This window comes from Bubalus bubalis, chromosome X (genome assembly GCF_019923935.1).
Source record: "Bubalus bubalis isolate 160015118507 breed Murrah chromosome X, NDDB_SH_1, whole genome shotgun sequence".
NCBI lineage: Eukaryota > Metazoa > Chordata > Mammalia > Artiodactyla > Bovidae > Bubalus > Bubalus bubalis.
This window is the reverse complement of record NC_059181.1, coordinates 64,677,987-64,702,166: the sequence shown is the minus strand read 5'-3', so window position 1 is coordinate 64,702,166 and position 24,180 is coordinate 64,677,987. Positions and strand designations below refer to the sequence as shown.

Here is a 24,180-nt window from a genome sequence, read left to right as displayed (position 1 = left end):
AGGTATACTTATCAGATACACTTTCACGTTTATATTATGCAAGTGAAAGAACAGAATGGAATAAGAAAGGGTCTTTTGATAGAAAAGTGTTTACAGGGTTTTTTTCTAGACAATTTGGATAATCTGAACATTTTCCTATCTGAAATGTTAAAGAACTACATTTCATACTGAGTTAACTGATGTTCTTGGTAAACAGTCATTGTTTTGGTTGAGAGTGATTGGCTAAATACTTCATAGTTGTTTATAGTCACACAGTATTACTTACAAGTTCATTATATATTTAGAACTCGAAGTCCATGTTCCCAGCTAGACTAATATGATATTAAGGACTTGACCTATCCACAAAACTATATCATTTAATTCAATTTTATACATTCACTACCTGTAGGACTTCAAGAAAACCAAAATCATTAGGACTATAATTTAGAAGACTGAGAGCTTTGAATTTTCATTACCTTATTTCTAAATATTGATTTCTACTCTCACCTGCCTATCTGGTATTTTGTACTGTTCTAAGTCTTTGTCTCTGCTCAACAATGTCCTCTTTTCTGATTATGGAAAAAATACATTTAAAGATAGTTTTATTTATTTAACCCTTTACCATGACTTCCTGAGTTAGGCTATTTCATCTACTTTTTTAATGATAACATGCTGGTTAGTTACTTGAATAGTCTGTAATTTTACTCTACTAAAAACTTTTAAAAACACATAATGGTTACCTTGCCTTTTCCCTTTTAAAAGTTTATTTTCTCAGATTTTTTCATAACCCAGTGGTGGCCATCCCCTGGGTAAGGATTTGATGTCACCATCTTTTCTTATAATTGCTGATACTTGTATTATATACCATTCATAAATGCTTTGAATATGCTGTTATATAAAGCATGACATATACAGATTGACTGAAAAGAAAAGCAAAATGAGTCAAAAAGTTAAATTTTTACTTATAAATCAACTTCATATATGTATACTTATAAATCAACTTCATGTACTTATATTTATAAGTCAACTTCATTTAGGGTGAAATCTTTCCATTTCTTTTCCAAAAAGGCAGGGGAGAGGGTTCAACTCCAACCTTTTTTTCCGTTTCAGAAAACAAAATTCAATTTAATAAGTACTTGTTAAAATCTATTTAGTCACTTATTCTTTCAACTAATATAGTTAAAATTGCATGCCCGCTGTGTGCCAGGCACTGTACCAGAAAACATCAGTATCCACTGGGAACTTGTTAGAGATGTAAAATATTGGTTCCTATCCTAGGCCTACTAAATCAGAAAGGCTGGGGTGAGGCCTGGCAGTCTGTGTTTTAATAAGTTTTCCAGGTGATTCAGATGCACTTTTGAGTTTGAAAACCACTGGGTTACTTGTTCTTCTGATTGTTAATTTATTTGTAAGTATTAAGTGAGTACCAATTTTGTGCCAGGCACTGGAAATATTAATGTTGAAAGTGTTAGTTGCTCAGTCATGTCTCACCCTTTGTGGCCCCATGGCCTGTAGCCTGCCAGGCTCCTCTCTCCATGAAATTCTCCAGGCAAGAATACTGGAGTGAGTTGCCATTCCCTTCTCCGGGAGATCTTCCTGACCCAGGGATTGAACCCAGCTATCTTTCATTGCAGGCGGATTCTTTACCACCTGAGCCACCAGGGAAGCACAAAACAGATGTAGTCCTTGCCCTCATGAAGCTTACAGTTTAGGAAAACTGACCTCTGATTTAGTTTCCTTGGTTTAAATCAACAATCCATAATGGCCTATGATTTCAATTCTTAGACTGAAGAGATTAAGGCCAGATAGCAACCAAATAAAAAAATGGAAAACTATTGGAAATGATATAACTATTTCTCTTGACCTCAATTAGTATAGTGCATCCTAAAGGAAATCAGTCCTGAATATTCATTGGAAGCTCTGATGCTGAAGCTGAAACTCCAATACTTTGGCCACCTGATGCGAAGAACTGACTCATTTGAAAAGACCCTGATACTGGGAAAGATTGAAGGCAGGAGGAGAAGGGGACGACAGAGGATGAGATGGTTGGATGGCATCACAGACTGAATGAACATGAGTTTGAGTAAACTCTGGGAGTTGACGATGGACAGGGAAGCCTGGCATGCTGCAGTCCGTGGGGTTGTAGAGAGTCGGACACAACTGAGCAACTGAACTAAACTGAACTGAACTGAATTAGTATAGTATGACTTGGCCAACTTTGTCATATTCACATTAATAAAGGAAGACAGAGGCATAGAGGAGAAGTTAATTTAAAACCTCAGAACTATTGATATTTGGTTTTGGAAAATAGTCTGAATAACCTTAATGTTTGACTCCGCTTAACAGCCTAGGATCTTGATGGTAGAGATGAGGACATTGAAGATAAATCAAATGGAGTTCATCTTCTTGGTACATCACTGTGCCAATAGTGAAAAGCCTTAGGACGCTTTTCTCTTTTACATAGCAATGGTGATATGGGCATTTGACCCGAAATAATATGTAAGAAGCTCTGTTCTCAGGAAATATTTATATTATATTCTTTTCATTTTATATTTATTTCTGAATCTAAGCTAGCAAAGAGCCACTTTCCCCCATGTATTTTATCCTTTACTTATATAAGTTTTTCAAAGTTCATTATGTTGTAGCATGTATCAATACTTCATTCCTTTATATTGCTAAACAATACTTTATTGTATTGATATGTGGCACATTTTGGTTATTGATTCACCAGGTGACAAACATCTGGGTTATTTCTGCTTTTTTACTGTTAATGAATAATGCTGCTATGAACCTTCATGTACAAGTTTTTATTTGGGCATATGTTTTTTTTCTCTTGGTTATACATCTACAAGAGGAAGTACTGGGTCATTTGGTAACTATGTTTAGCATTATGAGGAACTACCACATTGTTTCATTGTTTTCCAAAGGGGACTGTACCATTTTACATTCCCACCAGCAATGTCTGAGGGTTCCAGTTTCTTCGTATCCTTACCAATCCTTGGTTGTTGTTCAGTTGCTCAGTTGTGTCCAACTGTTTGCGACTGTGGACAGCAGCACACCAGGCTTCCCTGTCCATCACCAAGTCCCAGAACTTGCTCAAACTCATGTCCATCGAGTCAGTGATGCCATCCAACCATCTCATCCTCTGTCATCCCCTTCTTTTCCTGCCTTCATTCTTTCCCAGCATCAGGGTCTTTTCCTTACTATTGACCATATTTTTGATTCTAGCCATTTTAGTGGGTATGAAGTGGTATCTCATTGTGGTTTTGATTTCGCATTTCCCTAATGGCTTATGATATTAATCATCATAATTATTATTAATTACCATTAGTCATGTGCCAATTGACTGTTTACCTTCTTTTGGAGAAATGTCCATTCAGATCCTTTGCCCATTTGTTAATTAGGTTGTCTTTTTATTGTTGAGTTGTAAAGATTCTTTATATATTCTAGATATGTGTGCGTACTAAGTCACTACAGTCGTTTCCAACTCTTTGCAATCCTATGGACTGTAGCCTGCCAGACTCCTCTGTCCAATGGGATTCTCCAGGCAAGAATACTGTAGTGGGTTGCCATTTCCTCCTCCAGCAGACCTTCCCAACCCAGGGATTGAACCCACATGTCTTATGTCTCCTGCATTGGCAGGCGGGTTCTTTACCACTAAAACCACCAGGATATAGGTTCCTAAAGGTTCTTTATATATTCTGGATACAAACCCCTTTTCAGATATGTGATTGGCAAATAGTTTTTCCCATTCTATGGATTTTTTTTTCACTTTCTTTTTTTTTTTCCTCTGAAGAATATCAACCACTGGATTTACTTTCTTGATAGTGTCATTTGAAGTTTTTAGTTTTGGTTAAGCCAGATGACACCACCCTTATGGCAGAAACTGAAGAGGAACCAAAAGCCTCTTGATGAAAGTGAAAGAGGAGAGTGAAAAAGTTGGCTTAAAGCTCAACATTCAGAAAACAAAGATCATGGCATCTGGTCCCATCACTTCATGGGAAATAGATGGGGAAACAGTGGAAACAGTGTCAGGCTTTATTTTGGGGGGCTCAAAAATCACTGCAGATGATGATTGCAGCCATGAAATTAAAAGACACTTACTCCTTGAAAGGAAAGTTATGACCCACCTAGGTAGCATATTAAAAAGCAGAGACATGACTTTGCCAACAAAGGTCCGTCTAGTCAAGGCTGTGGTTTTTCCAGTGGTCATATATGGATGTGAGAGTTGGACTGTGAAGAAAGCTGAGCACCGAAGAATTGATGCTTTTGAATTGTGGTGTTAGAGAAGACTCTTGAGAGTCCTTTGGACTGCAAGGAGATCCAACCAGTCCATTCTGAAGGAGATCAGTCCTGGGTGTTCTTTGGAAGGAATGATGCTAAAGCTGAAACTCCAGTACTTTGGCCACCTCATGCGAAGAGTTGACTCATTGGGAAAGACTCTGAGGCTGGGAGGGATTGGGGGCAGGAGGAGAAGGGGACAACAGAGGATGAGATGGCTGGATGGCATCACCGACTCGATGGACATGAGTCTGAGTGAGCTACGGGAGTTGGTGATGGACAGGGAGGCCTGGCGTGCTGCAATTCATGGGGTCTCAAAGAGTCGGACACGACTGAGTGACTGAACTGAACTGAAGCCCAACTTATCTAATTTTACTTTTAGTTTCCTATCTAATAAGGATTTGCCTAGTCCAAAGTCACAAAGATTTATTCCTATTTTTTAAAGAGTTTTATAGTTTTAGCTTTTACAGTTAGGGTCTATGATTATGTTTATGGGTGCCCAAAAGACCACCCCCCCAGTTCAGTGATTGACTAAGAGAATTCACATGACTATGTATATAGTCGTACTAAAAGTTGTGATTACAGCAAAAGGATACAAAGCAAAATCAGCAAAGGGAAAAGGTGCATTAGACAAATTCCAGGGGGAATAGGCACCAGTTTCCACAGTACTCTCTCAGTGGAGTCACACAGGCAGGATGCAATTCCCAGTTCGATGAGTTGTGACAACATGTATGAAATATTGCCAACCAGGGAAGCTCACTTAAGACTCAGCACCCAGGGCTTTTTGTTGAAGGCTGGTCACATAAACAGCCTCTGTCTGGCATGTACCAAAACTCTAGACTCCCAGAGAGAAAGTAAGTGCTTAATATAAACCCTAGTGTTTTCACAAACAGTTTAGGCACAATAAGCCACTGTTACTGAATTCTGAGAATGATGGGAACCCTCCCAAAATCCAGCTTTCCAAATACCAACCAAAGGTCAATCTTGTAATCAGGCCTTCCAATCATAGCACTTCTGGCCTGCTGTGTTAACTCTTTTCTGCATAGTAACCCATCTGGACTTATTTTTTGTGTATGGAGTGAAGTAGGGGGTCCAACTTCACTCTTGAATGTAACTATCCAGTTGTTTCAGCACTATTTTTGAAAAGACTATCTTTCCTACATTTACTTTTCTTGACACCCTTGTTAAAAATTGGCAAAAGTGTAATGGTTTATTTCTGAACTCCCAATTCTACTTCACTGATCTACATAACTAGCCTATGCATGTATTACAGTCTTTTAGAAGGAAGGATTTGCAGCAAGTAAGGAGAACACTTGCTCCCAAAGCAGTGTCTCCCAACACATTTTTTATAATTATAGCTTTATAATAAATTTTGAAATTAGGAATTGTGAGTTCTCCAAATTTGATCTTCTTTTTGAAGATTGTGTTAGCTATCATGCGACTCTTGAATTTCCACATGAATGTTAGAATAGGCTTATCAGTTTTTGTAAAGAACTCTGTAGGATTTTGATAGATTGTGTTCAGCCTGTAGATCAGTTTTGAGAGTATTGAAATTTTAACAGTATTACATCTTCTGATCCATTAAAATAGGATTTCTATTTATTTAGGTCTTTAATTTCTTTCAACATGTTTTATAGTTTTCAGAGTGTAGATTTTACAGTTCTTTTGTTAAATTTATTCCTAAGTATTTTATTATTTTAATGCTGTTTTAAATGGAATTATTTTCTTAATTTCATTTTCAGATTGTTGATTGCTACTGTTTAGAAATGCAATTGATTTTTGTATATTGATCTTATATCAAGCAGCCTTAATGAACTCATTTATTAGTTTTAACTGATTTTTAGTGAATTCCCTATATACAAAACCATGTCATCTACAAATGACTTTGCACTCTCAGTGACTTCTATTTTATTTCTTGTTCAATAGCCCTGGCTAGAGCCTCCAGTACGATGTTGAATAGAAGTAGCAAGATTAAACATCTTTGTCTTCTTCTGTCTTAGGAGGGAAAACATTCAGTTACCAACCATTCATTATAACGTCAGCAGTGGGTTTTTTGTAGATGCCCTTTATGAGATTTAGGAAGAACCTGATTGTTTCCAGTTTGTTGAATGTTTTTATCATGAAGGGGAGGGTTGCTTTTCATTCACTAAGTCATGCCCGACTCCTTGCAACCCCATAGACTATAGAATGCCAGGCTCCTCTGGTCTGCACTATCACCTGGAGTTTGCTCAAATTCATGTGTATTGCGTTGGTGATGCCATCTAATCATCTCATCCTCTGCTGCCACCTTCTCCTTTTGCCTTCAATCTTTCCCAGCATCAGGGTCTTTTTCAATGAGCCAGCTCTTTGCATCAGGTGGCCAAAGTATTGGAGCTTCAGCTTAAGCAACAGTCCTTCCAATGAGTATTCAGAATTGATTTTCTTTAGAATTGACTAGTTTGATCTTCTTGCAGGCCAAGGGACTCTCAAGAGTCTTCTCCAGCATCACAATTCAAAAGCATCAATTCCTTGGCCCTCAGCCTTCTTTATGGGTCCAACTCTCACATCCATATATGACTTCAGGAAAAACCATAGCTTTGGATATATGGACCTTTGTGGTCAAAGTGATGTCTCTGCTTTTTAATACACTGTCTAGGTTTGTCATGGCTTTCTTTCCAAGGAACAAACATCTTTTAATTTCATGGCTACAGTCACCATCCACAATGATTTTGGAGCCCAAGAAAATAAAATCTGTCACTGCTTCCACTTTTTCCCCTTCTATTTGACGTGAAGAGATGGGACCAGATGTCATGATCTTAGTTTTTTTTTAATGTTGATTTTCAAGCCAGCTTTTTCACTCTCCTGTTTCACCCCCATCAAGAGGCTCTTTTAGTTCCTCCTCACTTACTGCCATTAGACTGATATCATCTTCAAATCTGAGGTTGTTGATATTTTTAGCAGCAGTCTTGATTCCAGCTTGTGATTCATCCACACCTTCATTTCACATGATGCACTCTGCACATAAGCTAAATAAACATGGTGACAACATACAGCCTTGTCACACTCCTTTTTCAATTTTGAACCAGTCAGTTGTTCTGTGTCTGGTTCTAGCTATTGCTTCTTAAACTGCCTACAGGTTTATCAGAAGACAGGTAAGGTGATGTGGTACTCCTATCACTTTAAGAATTTTCCATACTTTGTTGTGATCCACACAGTCACAGGAGTGTTAGAATTTATTAAATGCTTTTCCATATCTATTAGGATGATGTGGGTTTTATGTTTTATTCTACTGATATGATGTTGTTGTGATTGTTCAGTCACTCAGTCATCTCTGATTCTTTTAGACCCCATGTACTGCAGCATGCCAGGCTTCCCTGTCCTTCACCATCTCCCAGAGCTTGCTCAAACTAATATCCTTTGAGTTGGTGATGCCATCCAACTATCTCATCCTCTGTTGTCCCCTTCTCCTCCTGCTTTCAATCTTCCCAGCTTCAGGGTCTTTTCTAATGAGTCAGCCTTCCTATGATGTGGCCAAAGAATTGGAGATTCAGCTTCAGCATCAGTCCTTCCAATGAATATTCAGGGTTGATTTCATTTAGGATTGACTGGTTTGATCTCCTTGCAAAGCAAGGGACTCTCAAGAGTCTTCTTCAACATCACAGTTCAAAAGCATCAAATCTTCAGCACTCAACTTTCTCTATGGTCCAGCTCTCACATCCATACATGACTACCGGAAAAACCATAGTTTAGACTGTATGTAGCTTTGTCAGCAAAGTAATGTCTCTACATTTTAATACGCTGTCTAGGTTTGTCATAGCTTTTCATCCAAGGAGCAAGTATCTTTAATTTCATGGCTGCAGTCACCATCTGCAGTGAGTTTGGAGCCTAAGAAAATAAAGTCAGTCACTCTTTCCATTCTTTCCCCATCTACTTGTCATAAAGTGATGAGACCATGATCTTGTCTCATGAGACAAGACCATGACCATCTACTTGTCATGAGACCATGATCATGATGCCATGATCTTGTCATCTGCAAATAGTGAGAATTTTTATTCTTCTTTTCCAATCTGGATTCCTTTTTTTTTTTTTTTCTTTTTCTTCTGTGATTGCTGTGGCTAGGACTTCCAAAACTATATGTTGAATAGTAGTGGTGAGAGTGGGCACCCTTGTCTTGTTCCTGATTTTAGAGGAAATGCTTTCAATTTTTCACCATTGAGGATAATGTTTCCTGTGGGTTTATCATATATGGCTTTTATTATATTGAGGTATGTTCCTTCTATGCCTGCTTTCTGGAAAGTTTTTATCATAAATGGGTGTTCAATTTTGTCAAAGGCTTTCTCTGCATCTATTGAGATAATCATATGGTTTTTACCTTTCAATTTGTTAATGTAGTGTATCACATTGACTGATTTGCAAATATTGAAGAATCCTTGCATCCCTGGGATAAAGCTCACTTGGTCAGGATGTATGTTCTTTTTAATATGTTGTTGGATTCTGTTTGCTAGAATTTTATTGAGGATTTTTGCATCTATGTTCATCAGTGATATTGGCCTGTGGTTTTCTTTTTTGGTGGCATCTTTGTCTGGTTTTGGTATTAGGGTGGTGGTGGCCTTATAGGATGAGTTTGGGAGTTTACGTTTCTCTGCAATTTTCTGGAAGAGTTTGAGTAGGATAGGTGTTAGCTCTTCTCTAAATCTTTGGTAGAATTCACCTGTGAAGCCAGCTTGTCCTGGGCTTTTGTTTCTTGGAAGATTTTTGATTACAGTTTCAATTTCCATGCTTGTGATGATTCTGTTAAGATTTTCTATTTCTTCCAGGTTCAGTTTTGGAAGATATACTTTTCTAAGAATTTCTCTGTTTCTTCCAAGTTGTCCATTTCATTGCATATAGTTGCTCATAGTAGTCTCTCATGATATTTTGTACTTCTGTGTTGTCTGTGTAATTTCTCCATTTTCATTCCTAATTTTTTCATTTGATTCTTCTCCCTTTTTTTCTTGATGAGTCAGGCTAATGGTTTGTCTATTTTGTTTATCTTCTCAAAGAACCAGTTTTTAGTTTTGTTGATCTTTGCTGTAGTCCCCTTCATTTCTTTTTCATTCATTTCTGCTCTGATTTCTATGATTTTTTTCCTTCTACTAACTTTGAGGTTTTTTTGTTCTTCTTTTTCTATTTGCTTTAGGTGTAAACTTAGGTTGTTTATTTGATGTTTCTCTTGTTTCTTGAGGTAGACTTGTATTGCTATGAACCTCCCTCTTAGCACTGCTTTTAATGAATCCCATAGGTTTGGGGTTGTTGTGTTTTCATTTTCATTTGTTTTATGCATATTTTTATTTCCTTTTTGATTTCTTCCATGATCTGTTGGTTATTCAGAAGCGTGTTGTTTATCCTCCATATGTGTGTGTTTATAGTTTTTTCCTGTAGTTGATATCTAATCTTACCACATTGTGATCAGAAAAGATGCTTGAAATAATTTCAGTTTTTTAAAATTTGTCAAGGCTATATCTGTGGCCCAGGATGTGATCTACCCTGGAGAATGTTCCCTTTGCACTTGAGAAAAAGGTGAAATCATTTTTTTTTGGGGGGGGTGAAGTCATATATATATATATATTTGTATCAATTAGGTCTAACTGGTCCATTGCATCATTTAAAGCTTATGTTTCCTTGCTAGTTTTCTGTTTGGTTGATCTATCCACAGGAGTGAATGGGATATAAAAATCCCCCACTATTATTGTGTTACTGTTAATTTCCCCTATCATACTTATTAGCATTTGCCTTGGGTACTCTTATGTTGGGTGCATTATATATTTATAATTGTTATATTTTCTTCTTGAATGGATCCTTTGATCATTATGTAGTGTCCTTCTTTGTCTCTTATCATGGTTTTTATTTCAAAGTCTATTTTATCTGATATGAGTATTGCTAGTCCTGCTTTCTTTTGGTCTCCATTTGCATTAAATATCTTTTTCCAGCCCCTCACTTTCAGTGTACGTGTCCCTAGGTTTGAGGTGGGGCTCTTGCAGACAGCATATATAGGGGTCTTATTTTTGTATCCATTTGGCCAGTCTTTGTCTTTTGGTTGGAGCATTTAACCCATTTACATTTAAGGTAATTATTGATAAATATGATCTCATTCCCATTTACTTTGTTGTTGGGGTTCATTTTTGTAAACCTTTTCTGTGTTTCTTGTCTAGAGACGATCCTTTAGTATTTGTTGAAGAGCTGGTTTGGTGGTGCTGAATTCTCTCAGCTTTTGCTTGTCTGTAAAGCTTTTGATTACTCCTTAGTATCTGAATGAGATCCTTGCTGGGTAGAGCAATTTTGGGTGTAGGTTTTTCTTTTTCATTACTTTAAATATGTTCTGCCATTCCCTTCTGGTCTGAAGAGTTTCTATTGAAAGATCAGCTGTTATCCTTATGGGGATCCCCTTGTGTGTTATTTGTTGCTTTTCCCTTGCTGCTTTTAATATTTGCTCTTTGTGTTTAATTTTTGTTATTTTGATTAATATGTGTCTTGAGATATTTCACCTTGGGTTGATCCTGTTTGGATTCTCTAGGTTTCTTGGACTTGGGTGGCTATTTCCTTCCCCATATTAGGGAAGTTTTTAACTATTATCTCTTCAAGTATTCTCTCAGGCCCTTTCTTTTTGTCTTCTTTTTCTGGGACACCTATGATTTGAACATTGGGACCTTTAACATTGTCCCAGAAGTCTCTGGGATTGTCCTCATTTCTCTTAATTATTTTTTTGTTTTTCCTCTCTGCTTCATTTATTTACACCATTCTATCTTCCACCTCACTTATCCTCTCTTCTGCCTCAGTTATTCTACTGTTGGTTCCCTCCAGAGTGTTTCTAATTGCAGTTGTTGCACTGTCCTTTATTGATTGACTCTTCTTTATGTCTTCTAGGTCCTTGTTAAACATTTCTTGCATCCTCTCAGTCCTTGTCTCTAGTCTGTTTATCTGTAATTACATTTTATTTTCAGGATTTTGGATCATCTTTACTATTATTATTCTGAATTCTTTTTTCAGTAGACTCCCTATCTCCTCCTCTTTTGTTTGGATTGGTGGGGTTTTATCATATTTGTTCACCTGCTGAATATTTCTCTGACTTTTCATTTTGTTTACTTTGCTGTGTTTGGAGTGCCCTTTCTGCAAGCTGGAAGACTGGTTCCTCTTAACTGTGGAATCTGCTCCCTGTGGTGGGTTGGAGGAGGGGTGGACCATTGACTTGTCAAGATTTCCTGGTTGGGGGAACTTCTTCTGTGTTCTGGTGGGTGGAGCTGGATCTCTTCTCTCTGGAGTGCAATGAAGTGTCCAGTAGTGAGTTTTGTGATATCTATGGGTTTGGTATGGCTTTGGGCAGCCCATCTTTTAATGTTCAGGATTCTGTTCCCGTTTTTCTGGAGAATTAATGTGCTGTGTGTTGCACTGGAACTTGTTGGCTCTCCTGTGGAGCTTGGTTTCAGTGTATGTATGGAGACTTTGGGGTGGGCTCTTGTCTATCAATGTTCCATGGAGTCAGGAGTTCTCTGGTGTTCTAAAGTTCTGGAGTTGAGCCTCCTGCCTCTGGATTTCAGTCCTCTTCTTGCAGTAGCCTCAAGACTTCTCCATCCATGTCGCACAGAAGATAAAACCCTTTGGCTAATGGTGAAACAACTCTCCAGAGCCATGAATACCGAGAGAGATTCACAGAGTTATATAGGGAAGATAAGAGGGAGAAGGGAGATAGAGGTGACCTGGGGGAGAAAAGGGAGAGTCAAAAGGGGACAGAGTAGTCAAGCCAGTAATCAAATCCCTAAGTGTTCTCCACAGCCAGGAACACCCAGACAGATTCACAAAGTTATATAGAGAAGAGAAAAGGGAGAAAGGAGGTAGAGGTGACCCAGAGGAGAAAAGGGAAAGTCAAAAGGGGAGAGAGCAATCAAGCCAGTAATCAAATCTCTAAGTGAAAATGGATAGTAAAAATTAGATTCTTAAAGGTAGAAAGAACATTGATAACAAATATCAAAAAGCAAAGACTAAAAACCTAGAACAGAAGTTAGACTCTCAAAAATACAATATAAAAAGTACAAAAGAAAATCATGAAAATTTTAAAAATATATGGAGTTTGTTTTTTTTAATAGGGTTTTTTTTAGAAAGGTAATAGTAGGTATAAAAATGAAAGTTAAAGTAGTAATAAAGAACTAATATTTTTTTTAAATTACAAAGTGATAATAGTAAAAATATATCTGGGAATAGCTCTGGAGCTGTTGTGGGCAGTGTGGGGTCAGTTCAGTGTCAGATAGACCCTTGTTTTGACTTATACTTGTTCTCATGGTCTGTAGTTGCCCCTCAAATACACCGTCTCAACATTAACTATAGGGTTTTAATCTGTTGCATCTGTCACTCCCAGGGTGGTTTCTGCCTTCTTTGTTTATTTTGGCTTCCTCTGTTTGCAAGTCTCTACAGTGTCTAATTTCTGCCCTGACACAAGATGGTGAAGGTGGCCACTTATTTAGGCTCACTTGTCCACTGTGCTGTGGGGAGAGACAGACACTTCAAACAAATACTGCTGGCATGTGTGTGGGGTGTGTGCCGTGGATGGACCACACTGGGTTTGTCACAGCCCAAGGCGGCATGTACTTCCACATTGCTTAGGCTCCAGGGTGCTCTGCAAGGGCACTATCCCAAGTGAATCTTGCATTTCTTGCACTTCCCACATTTAAGCCACTCAGGTTCTTGGGTGCTCCGCATGGCAAAGACCCAGATAGGCTGTTCATTTTGTGCCCTTCCCAGGTCCAAGCTGCTCAGGTGACTGACTGGGTGCTTGGTAAGCGCACTGTCCCAGGTGGGCTGTGCATCTTTTGCACCTCCCTGGTCCTGGCCACTCAGTTTCCTGGGTGTGTCAAAGGGTACAATCTCAGGTATGCCGTGTGTCTCCTCTGGGAAGCTGATCTCAGCTTCTCTGTGACACTCCTGGTGGATGTGAACCAACCAGGATCCCAGGAAGACATGGTTAGCAACTGGCAACCTGCTCACAGTTTGGAGAAAGATACAGTCTCTGGGGCCAAGATTATAGCAGCCCCTTGCCTTACAACTCTGGCTGTCCCACTGCCTCTCTGCCTCTGGGGAGGGAGGGCCCTAAATAGCAGCCGACTTGCCCTCCTTTGGTATTTGCTAGGGCGCAATCCTTTGTTCTCAACAAAGGCCTCTCCTTTGTTGAGCATGCCAGGGGTGACCATGGGGAGTAAAAGCCTTTCACAGGAAGGGTCCTTTTTTTTCTATGTTTGTCTCTGTGGTGATTCAATGGTTTGGGTTACTATCTCACATTAGCCCATTCAGATTGTCCTCAGGCATTCAAGCCCAGTCCTTATCCTAAGGACCAATGATACAGCCCGTGCCTACCTACCCAGCTCCCACTTGCTGCTGGTGGATACAAGTGTCTGAGCCACTTCTCTGCAAGTAGTTGCAGTTAGGCACATATTCTGTGTGTGTGTGTGTTGGGGTTTTTTTTATATTATTATTATGTTGACCTCTGAGATTCCAAAGGTCCCCACTGTCACAACGGTAAGAGGGTTTCCTATTGTGTGGAAACTTATCCTCTTTCAACACTCCTTCCCCAGGATGGATCTCTGACCCTAAATCCTTTGTCTCTGTTTTTGTCTTTAATATTTTGTCCTACCTCCTTTTGACCATCCCCAAGAAAAAGAAATGCAAAAAGGCAAAATAGTTGTCTGAGGAGGCCTTACAAATAGCTGAGAAAACAAGAGAAGCTAAAGGCAAAGGATAAAGGGAAAGATATACCCATTTGAATGCAGAGTTCCAAAGAATAGCAAGGAGAGATAAGAAAGCCTTCCTAAGTGATCAATGCAAAGAAATAGAGGAAAACAATAGAATGGGAAAGACTAGATCTCTTCTTCAAGAAAATTAGAGATACCAAGGGAACATTTCATGCAAAGATGGGCACAATAAAGGACAGAAATGATATGAACTTAACAGAAGCAGAAGATATTAAGAGGTGGCAATAATACACAGAAGAACTATACAAAAAACGATCTTCATGACTCAGATAACTATGATGCTGTAATCACTCACCTAGAGCCAGACATCCTGAAATGCAAAGTCAGGTGGGCCTTAGGATGCATCACTACAAACAAAGCTAGTGGAGGTGATGGAATTCCATTTGAGCTATTTCAGATCCTAAAAGATGATGCTGTGAAACTGCTGCACTCAATATGCCAGCAAATTTGGAAAACTCAGCAGTGGCCACAGGACTAGAAAAGGTCAGTTTTTATTCCAATCCCAAAGAAAGTCAATGCCAAAGAATGTTCAAACTACTACAAAATTACACTCATCTCACACACTAGCAAAGTAATGCTCAAAATTCTCCAAGCCAGGATTCAACAGTTCATGAACTGTGAACTTCCAGATGTTCAAGCTGGATTTAGAAAAGGCAGAAGAACCAGAGATCAAATTGCAAATATCCTTTGGATCATAGAAAAAGCAAGATAATTCCAGAAAAACATCTGCTTCTGCTTCATTGACTACACTAAAGCCTTTGACTGTGTGGATCACAACAAACTGTGGAAAATTCTTTAAGAGATGGGAATACCAGACCAGCTTACCTGCCTCCTGAGAAATCTGTATGCAGCTCGAGAAGCAACAGTTAGAACTGGACATGGAACAACAGACTGGTTCCAAATTGGGAAAGGAGTACATCAAGGCTGTATATTATCATACTGCTTATTTAACTCATGTGCAGAGTACATCATGTGAAATGCTGGGCTGGATGAAGCACAAGCTGGAATCAAGATTGCTGGGAGAAATATTAATAACCTCAGATATGCAGATGACACCACCCTTATGGCAAAAAGTGAAGAACTAAAGAGCCTCTTGATGAAAGTGAAAGAGGAGAGTGAAAAAGTTGGCTTAAAACTCAACATTCAAAAAACTAAGATCATGGCATCTGTTCCCATCACTTCATGGCAAATAGATGGGGAAACAATGGAAACAGTGAGAGACTTTATTTTTTTGGGCTCCAAAATCACTGCAGATGGTGACTGCAACCATGAAATTAAAAGACACTTGCTCCTTGGAAGAAAAGCTGTGACCGACTTAGGCAGCATATTAAAAAGCAGAGACATTACTTTGCAGACAGAGATCTATCTAGTCAAATCTATGATTTTTCCAGTAGTCATGTATGGATGTGAGAGTTGGACTATTAAGACAGCTGAGTGCCGAGGAATTGATGCTTTTGAACTGGTGTTGGAGAAGACTTTTGAGAGTCCCTTGGATTGCAAGGAGATCAAACCAGTCAATCCTAAAGAAAATCAGTCCTGAATTTTCATTGGAGGGACGGATTCTGAAGCTGAAACTCCAATCCTTTGGCCACCTGATTTGAAGAACTGACTCATTGGAAAAAACCCTGATGCTGGAAAAGATTGAAGGCAGGAGGAGAAGGGGATGACAGAGGATGAGATAGTTTGATGGCATCACTGACTCCTTGGACATGAGTTTGAGCAAGCTCCAGGAGTTGGTGATGGACAGGGAAGCCTGACATGCTGGAGTCCATGGGTTCACAATGACTGAGCAACTGAACTTAACTGAGCCTTCTTTTGAAGAGATTAGGCTGCCTTGGTGGGTTCCTGGTGTACTCCGCCAGCATTCAGAAGTTGTTTTGTGGAAGTTGCTCAATGTTCAAATGATCTTTTGATGAATTTGTGGGGGAGAAAGTGGTCTCCCCATCCTATTCCTCTGCTATCTTGGGACCCTTTCTCTCTAATTTTCTTGTAGAGATCTCTAGTCTTTCCCATTCCATTGTTTCCCTCTATTTCTTTGCATTGATCACTTAGGAAGGCTTTCTTGTCTCTCCTTGTTCTTTGGAACTCTGCATTCAAATAGGTATATCTTTCCTTTTCTCCTTTCACTTTTCTTGTTTTCTCAGCTATTTGTTAGGCCTCCTCAGACAACCGTTTTGCCCTTTTGCATTTCTTCTTTTGGGGGAAAGTTTTGATCACCGCCTCCTGTACAGTGTTACAAACCTCTGTCCATAATTCTTCAGGCACTTTGTCTATCAGATCTAATCCCTTTAATCTATTTGTAACTTCTACTGTATAATCATAAGGGATTTGGTTTAGGTCATAGCTGAATGGCCTAGTGGTTTTCCCTACTTTCTTCAATTTAAGTCTGAATTTTGCAATATGGCATTCATGATCTGAGCCACAGTCAGCTCCCAGTCTTGTTTTTGCTGACTGTATAGAGTTTCTCCATCTTAAACTGCAAAGAATATAATCCATCTGATTTTAGTATTGACCATCTGGTGATGTCCATGTGTAGAGTTGTCTCTTGTGTTGTTGTAAGTGGGTGTTCGATATGACAGTGCATTTTCTTGGCAAAACTCTGTTAGCCTTTCCCCTGCTTCATTTATACTCCAAGGCCAAATTTGCCTGTTACTCCAGGTATCTCTTGACTTCATACTTTCGAACTCCAGTCTCCTATGATGAAAAGGACATCTTTTTTTGGTGTTAACTCTAGAAGTTATTGTAGGTCTTCATAGAACAGTCCCACTTCAGCCTTTTTGGCATTAGTGGATGGGGCATAGACTTGGTTATTGTGATGTTGAATAGTTTGCCTTGGAAACAGAGATCATTCTGTCATTTTTGAGATTGTACCCAAATACTGTATTTCAGATTCTTTTGTTTACTGTGAGGGCTACTCCATTTCTTCGATGAAATTCTTGCCTACAGTAGTAGATATAATGGTCATCTGAATGAAATTCGCCCATTCCCATCCATTTTAGTTCACTGATTCCTAAAATGTCGATATTCACTCTTGCCATCCCCTGTTTGACCACTTCCAATTTACCTTGATTCATGGACCTAACATTCCAGGTTCCTATGCAATATTGTTCTTTACAGCATCAGACTTCGTTTTCATCACCAGTCACATCCACAACTGGTTGTTTTTGCTTTGGCTCAGCCTCTTCATTCTTTCTGGAGCTATTTCTCCATTCTTCTCCAGAAGCATATTGGGCACCTACTGACCTGGGGAGTTCATCTTTCAGTGTCATATCTTTTTGCCTTTTCATACTGCTCATGGGGTTCTCAAGGCAAGAATACTGAAGTGGTTTGCCATTTCTTTCTCCAGGGGACCATGTTTTGTCAGAACTCTCCACCATGACCTGTCCATCTTGGGTGGCCCTACATGGCATGGCTCATAGTTCACTGAGTTAGACAAGGCTGTGATGCAAGTGATCAGTTTGGTTAGCTTTCTGTAATTGTGGTTTCCATTCTGTATGCCCTCTGATAGATAAGGATAAGAGGCTTGTGGAAGCTTCCTGATGGGAGGAATCTGGGTCTTACTCTGATGGGTGGGGCCATGCTCAGTAAATCTTAATCCAATTTTCTGTTGATGGGTGGGGCTGTGTTCCCTCCCTGTAGTTTGGCATACCTATAGTAAGGGTAATGGCAATAATGGTGAACTCCTTCAAAGGGGCTTATGCCAAGACGGTTGTATTCAGTGCCCCTGACCCCACGGCAGCCACTGTCGACCCATGCCTCCTCTGGAGACTCCTGGACACTCACAGCAAGTCTGGCTCAGTTTCTTGTGGGGTCACTGCTCCTTTCTCCTGGGTCATAGTGCACACAAGGTTTTGTGTGTGCCCTCCTAGGGCGTTTTCCCCCAGTCCTGTGGAAGTTCTGTAATGAAATACCACTGGCCTTCAAAGTCAAATTCCCTGTGGGTTCTCAGTCCCTTTGCTGGATCCCCAGGTTGGGAAATCTGCTGTGGGCCCTAGAATCTTGCAACAGTGCGAGACCTTCTTTGGTATAATTGTTCTCCAGTTTGTGGGTTGTCTGCTTGGTGGCTCTGTGTGGGGTTCACACCCTGTGCCCCCCAGGTTTTCTGCAGCCAGAGCCCCTGTCCCCGCAGCAGGCCACTGATAATCTGTGCCTCTGCAGGAGACACCTAAACACTCAAAGGCAGGTCTGGCTCAGTCTCTGTGGGGTACCTGGGTCCTGGTGTGCACAAGGTTTGGTTTGAGCCCTCCGAGCATCTCTGGCCAGTATCAGGTTTGAGTCTAAATGCAATTTCACTCCTCCTACTGTTTTGCTGGGGTTTCTCCTTTGCCCTTGAGCATGCGGAATTTTTTTTTTTTTTTTTTTTGGTGGGATCCAACATTCTCCTGTTGATGGTTGTTCAGTGGTTAGTTGCAAGTTTGGAGTTCTCACAGGAGAAGATGAGCTCACATCCTTCTACACTGCCATATTGGCACCATGGCTACCAATGGTGTATCCTTATAATCCTTTCTTTAAGGCTGGAAGTGAGTCCTTGTTTTCTATCCTAATTTTAATACATTTCCCTTTTTTGGTATGTCTAGATAAATCTTTTTCAATTTTGTTGATGTTGATTTTCAAAGAAACAAACTTTGTTTTCATTGGCTTTTCCTCAGTTATTTTTGTTTTCTATTTTATTTTTCTTTCTGTTATAATGTTATTTTTTTCTTCTTCTTGCTTTCATTTTAGTTTGCTCTTCATTTCTTCTTTTTTACATTGTCTTAAGGTAGAAGGTTTAGTTATTAATTTGAGATATTTCTTCTTTTTTAGTACAAACATTTATAAAATAAAATTCTCTGTAGTTGCATCCCATAAGTTTTAGTATGTTGTTTTCAATTTCATTCATCTTAAAGTGTTTTCTAATTTTCCTTGCATTTTCTTTCTTACCCCACTGGTTATTTAGGGATATGTTGTCTAATTTCCACATATTTGTAAATTTTCCAAATTTCCTTTTGCTACTGATTTCTAATTTAATTTCATTGTAGTAAGATACCATACTCTGTGTCTTATTTCAATTCTTTTAAATTGAAGCTTGTGTTATAGCCTATGAGAGCAACAAACTAAGCCATAGACCAGTTAAAAGTTTAACAGAAATAACCTTGGAAAAAGAGTGAAGAACCTCCCATGTCATCAGTATTTTTATGGCTCTTCTTATGTATCACTAGATGGTTTCTAAAAGGATTGTATCTGTTTACATTGCTGCTGCTAACCGCTAAGTCACTTCAGTCGTGTCTGACTCTGTGTGACCCCATAGACGGCAGCCCACCAGGCTCCCCAGTCCCTGGGATTCTCCGGGCAAGAACACTGGAGTGGGTCGCCATTTCCTTCTCCAACATTGCTGCTAGCTACTCATAAGTCTGCTAGCTTCACTATAACCTCTGTGTCTTGGCTGTTACACTTAAATTTGTGGTTTATAATTCTGCTGAGTGTGTTTGTTATTCATTGTGCTATTATATATTAGTCATAAAAACAGAGGTGACTTTTGATTTATGTTCTTTTCTCTGCTTTTCTCCCAAGCCACCTGGAACCTCTATGAGTCCAAGTAGTGGGTCCTTCTCTAGTGCATTTGGTCAACAGACATCTAAAGATAGTCGTCAAGGTCAATGGCAACGCCGAAGAAGGCTGGATGGCGCATTGAACAGAGTCCCAGTTGGATTTTATCAAAAAGTATGGAAAGTTTTGCAGAAGGTAAGCATAATACACCATAGGTGTCTCTTTATTTTACCCCCCTCATGAAATTATCAGTCTTCTTGTCTGAGATATGACATGACTGTGATATCATTTCAGTTATATAAAAGGCATATGCTCTTATGGATAAAACCTAGAAGAAAACATTAAAATGAAATAGTTGATCTGTTATTTTGATATTATTGATAATTTAGTCTCTCTCCATTACTGTTGCCATTGTGGTGTTTATAAAGACATTTCAGAAACATCACTGCTCATCTTTTTGGCCATAGTTGGACATTGTGAAACATTGTGATACACTTACTGCCAATCAAATGAATGCAGTGATAAGGACACTTTCTTTGTAGCTCTTGCGGAGTAGAAATGTTATTGTAACAATGTGCTGTTAATAACCAAATGTTACTGTAGTAAAACAAAGGTGGCATATGGGAAGTTTTATGAGAAACTCTTACCTATATTCTTTCTTGGATGAAAACTACTAAATAAATGCAGTCATAGTGATGCCAATAGTCCAAAGACTCTACTGGTGTAACCAATTTTTGTTTTTCTGTCAAAGGCCTAGTTTGCCAAAGACATTCCAGGAGACATCACACCATTATGATTGTGACAGATTTGTAAGACCAAGAAGACTGTAATTCTCATTCATGGGTCTCATTCATAGTCTCATAGGTGCTATTTTTTGCTTCATTGCCCTTGGTAATGACCTGAAGAACACTTCAACCAGGATGTTTCTCCCTTTTGCACACTGATGTTCTTCCAGGGACAGAATCAGGTGATCCTTTGGAAAAGTGAAAATAGATTCCTTAAGCTATCAGCTCTGGTAATCTTCCTTTCAAAAAGTTCCTATCAGCTGTTTTCCTTCCATAAAACAACGATAGCACAGTGTTAACAGATATGTGCTTTATCTTTCCATTTATACCTGGCTTGTGGAAATTCAGTTTCACAGAGTACAGGTACTAGGTGCTTTTCTACCCAGATACCATCTTTATGCATAGCAGCTATAATGAAAGTCCAAAAGTGTTATGATAGAAGTATAAACCCAGAAGGCTGTGAGAATACAAGGGAAGGAACATTCAAATCTAACTGGGAAAATTGGGTATTTTGTGGCAGAATCAAAACACGAACTTAAACTCCTAATATAAAGAGGAAAAACAAATGCCCTCTGTATTTTTCATTCCATTCCTTTCAGAGTATGAATGTAATATAATCACTCTGCACATATGTTTCAAGGCTGGTAATTCTCTGTATAAGGATTGTTATTTGGCATATGAAACATGGGATGGGAGTGTCTGGTAGAGTTGATAAACCTGTTGGATTGGAATATTTATCTGTGGTTTAAAATATGATGTTTTAGATTTCTTTAAAATATAAAATGGCAAGTCATTAATTCCCATTGCTTTTTAATAACTGAATTGATGGTGAGAGGGGTATAGACCATAATTCATTCATATAGCATTTCTTGAGCATCTACTGTGCACTAAGCAATGTCCTAGGTGCTCACAGGCATACAACAGAAAACAAAACAGACAACAGTCTCTGTCCTGTGTAGAATTTATAGTCTACTAGAGAGAGACAAACAATAAATAAAACACATAAATTATACAGAATGTTAAATGATGACAGGTACTGTAGAGCAAGTAGAGCAGGGTGAGGGGATCAGGAGTGCTGATGGGGGGTGCTTAACTAGAAAATGTAGTAATTATGCATATCCAGTACATGCATATATTTAGTTTTTCTCTTTAGCCTAAAAAATCTTTCTGAAGTCTGGTTATGATGGCTCAGGAACCTACCATGGTATCCTCCTAGATAGTCTGAATTTTTAGGACTAGGCTATCCAATAGGTAGATCCTCCTGAGCCTTTTACTCCCCTAAGTAGAGGATGAACCTTGAGTACCCTTAAGTCCAACCCTGCTTCTTGCCACACATTCAATCGCAACCCCTTGGCAAAAACATGTGGGCTGCAGGGCCTTTCACTGGCCTGTGATTACTCAGCATCTAAGTGTCTCCTTACAGTCTTATAGTTGTCAGCATATCCTTGGTGACAGGTTTTTGCTGTTTTGCAGTGTCACGGACTTTCTGTGGAAGGTTTTGTTCTTCCTTCTTCAACCACTAGAGAGGTAAGATTCTGTCTTTCACATTTATGTGATTGATAGCTTGTCTGGCTAAAGTATTTCAGTGATCACTTTTCAAAATAACAAATCTGTGCTTTCATAAATCAACTGAACAAGAAATGCATTGGAAGAAAGGAGAGAATGTTGTTTTTTTTTTTTTAATAGAATGGGAATATTAGAGAATAATTATGTATTACATTAATTATATAAAGCCAGCTTCTTTTAACGGTTGATTAAGTTAGACTGATTTATGTGAATATTGCCAGAGTTGGAAATGGCAGATGAGAATGAATCTAAGAATGAATGAATGACTTCTCATGCCCCCATTCTGCTCATCCCTACCTTTCTCTAATAAGATGCTTGTAAACTATAAACCAGTGATCATAAACCAGTGGTCCTTAGCTCTAACTATATATCACAGTAACCCAAACTCCTATCTCCAGCTCTCCAGGGATGGAACATGAGCACCTTACTTTAAACAATCCTTAGAATAATGCTGATATATGATCCTGGTTGGAAAACATTGCCATAAACCACAGACATAGATTAGAAGGTGCTTTCATATTTTGCTTTTTGCCCAATCAGACTAAAATTATGAAGAAATAGCTTTTAAATAAAATCAACAAATGAGCTCGAATTAGTATGACCAGATTTTCTGCTACAATCCACACTCTGGAATTGTAGATCATGACTGGAGGGCTGGGTACAGAAAGCTAATGCTGTGCTTCAGGGCTCCACTCCTGCCTAGAGGCTTTTTCTCTAGTAAAGAACACTGTGTCCTTTCTTGATCTTCTCTCTGCCTTTAAGCAAGATTAAAATGTTAACAAATTAATACTAATACATACCTGAATGTACCTTTTATGAGTCTTCGAAACACCTTTATACAGTCTTTAATTTGATCTTCAGCACAACTATGTGAGATCCTAAGAAAGGGATTGTAGTTCCTAGTTCACAGACAAGCATATAAATTTAGAAAAGTAAATTCTCCAAGGTCATAGAACTGGGGCTTCCCAGGTGACAAAGGCAGAGCTTGAGTCCTTTAGACTCTGAATCTACATTGCCATCCTACAGTGTATGCTTAATACAGTTTTACCAAAAATTATTTGTTAATCCATTTCACCCTAAAATAACTTTATATTTCTTCATGCCTTTTTTAATATAATAGTACATAAATATTTTACCTAATTCTCAAACTGTCATGTATATACAGTTTTAGATTCTACTTAGATTTTTCCTTTATCCACAGTCATCTTATTTATTCTTTTAATGATTCTACAGTAATGCATAATGGCATACCATGATATGCCATTATTTACACAACCGTTCCCATGTTTAGATTACTTCTAGCTTTATACTTGTGACTAAGGCTGCTGTAAAACACTCTTGCATATGGGCTTTTATCCTCTCTTGAATTATTTCCTTAGGATGAACTTCCAGAAGCAGAATTATGGGTTAGAAGGCACTGACACTTTTATGATGCTTGTTATACTCGCCAGATTGCCTTCCAGAAAGATTGAACCTATTTACTCACTCAGTTACTTTAAAGGAGACTGAAACAGTGCTCTTGGCTACAGTATTTCTTCTGCATTTCAGAATAGGTAATTGATGCCTCCCAGCACAATGGGCTCTTAAGAACTGATTTTTTTTTCCCCTTCTATCACAGATGACTCCAGGCGAGATTAAATTCTCTGTTCATGTGGAGTCTGTCCTGAATCGTGTACCTCAGCCAGAGTACCGTCAGCTTCTGGTTGAAGCCATCCTTGTCCTCACCATGATGGCAGACATTGAAATTCATAGTATTGGAAGCATCATTGCTGTGGAGAAAATAGTGCATATTGCCAATGACTTGTTTCTTCAAGAACAGGTAGGCAAACCTGTTGTTTTCTCAAAGGGAAATGTCTGATATTAACTCTTCAAGAAGCCAAGGTCACTTTCTTGTGCCATCTTCCTCATAGCTCTTTTCTAGGCCTCCTTTGTAGTGGCTCTGACCTCTATCTGTTTGAGAACTAGGCTGTGGGAAGACCTCTGTCTTTTACCATGTTTTGTGGTTGTGTTAGATGGTAAGTTGCCTGGAACTCAGGCGGCTTTTATGCTTTTTGTCATATTTCATACTACTTTTATCACACTACTTTTTGTAGTGATAAGGACTTAATAAGAAACTATTGGGTAGTGTATCCTTTCTGGACTATTAAGGAAAAGAGAAGATTTGATTTAGGTTTGTTTTGTTTTTGCTTTTCTTTCTTACCTATAAGAAAATACTAAAGTAAAATATTTAATTCTACATTTTCTTATTTTTCTTATTAAATCTTACTTCAGAAAATTAACCACATTTA

General features: G+C 38.8%; 1 protein-coding gene across 5 annotated transcripts in view; it reads left to right on the top strand.

The window, feature by feature from the left end:
* Window positions 1–24,180, top strand: part of PHKA1 (phosphorylase kinase regulatory subunit alpha 1) — a 169,186-nt gene that overhangs the window by 143,559 nt on the left and 1,447 nt on the right. For all 5 annotated transcript variants that reach the window (XM_025277104.2, XM_025277103.2, XM_025277102.2 and 2 more), the window contains 3 exons: window positions 19,566–19,736; window positions 21,800–21,853; window positions 23,511–23,711. In XM_025277104.2, coding sequence (XP_025132889.1) covers window positions 19,566–19,736; window positions 21,800–21,853; window positions 23,511–23,711 — 426 coding nt within the window. The remainder of the gene's footprint in view (window positions 1–19,565; window positions 19,737–21,799; window positions 21,854–23,510; window positions 23,712–24,180) is intronic.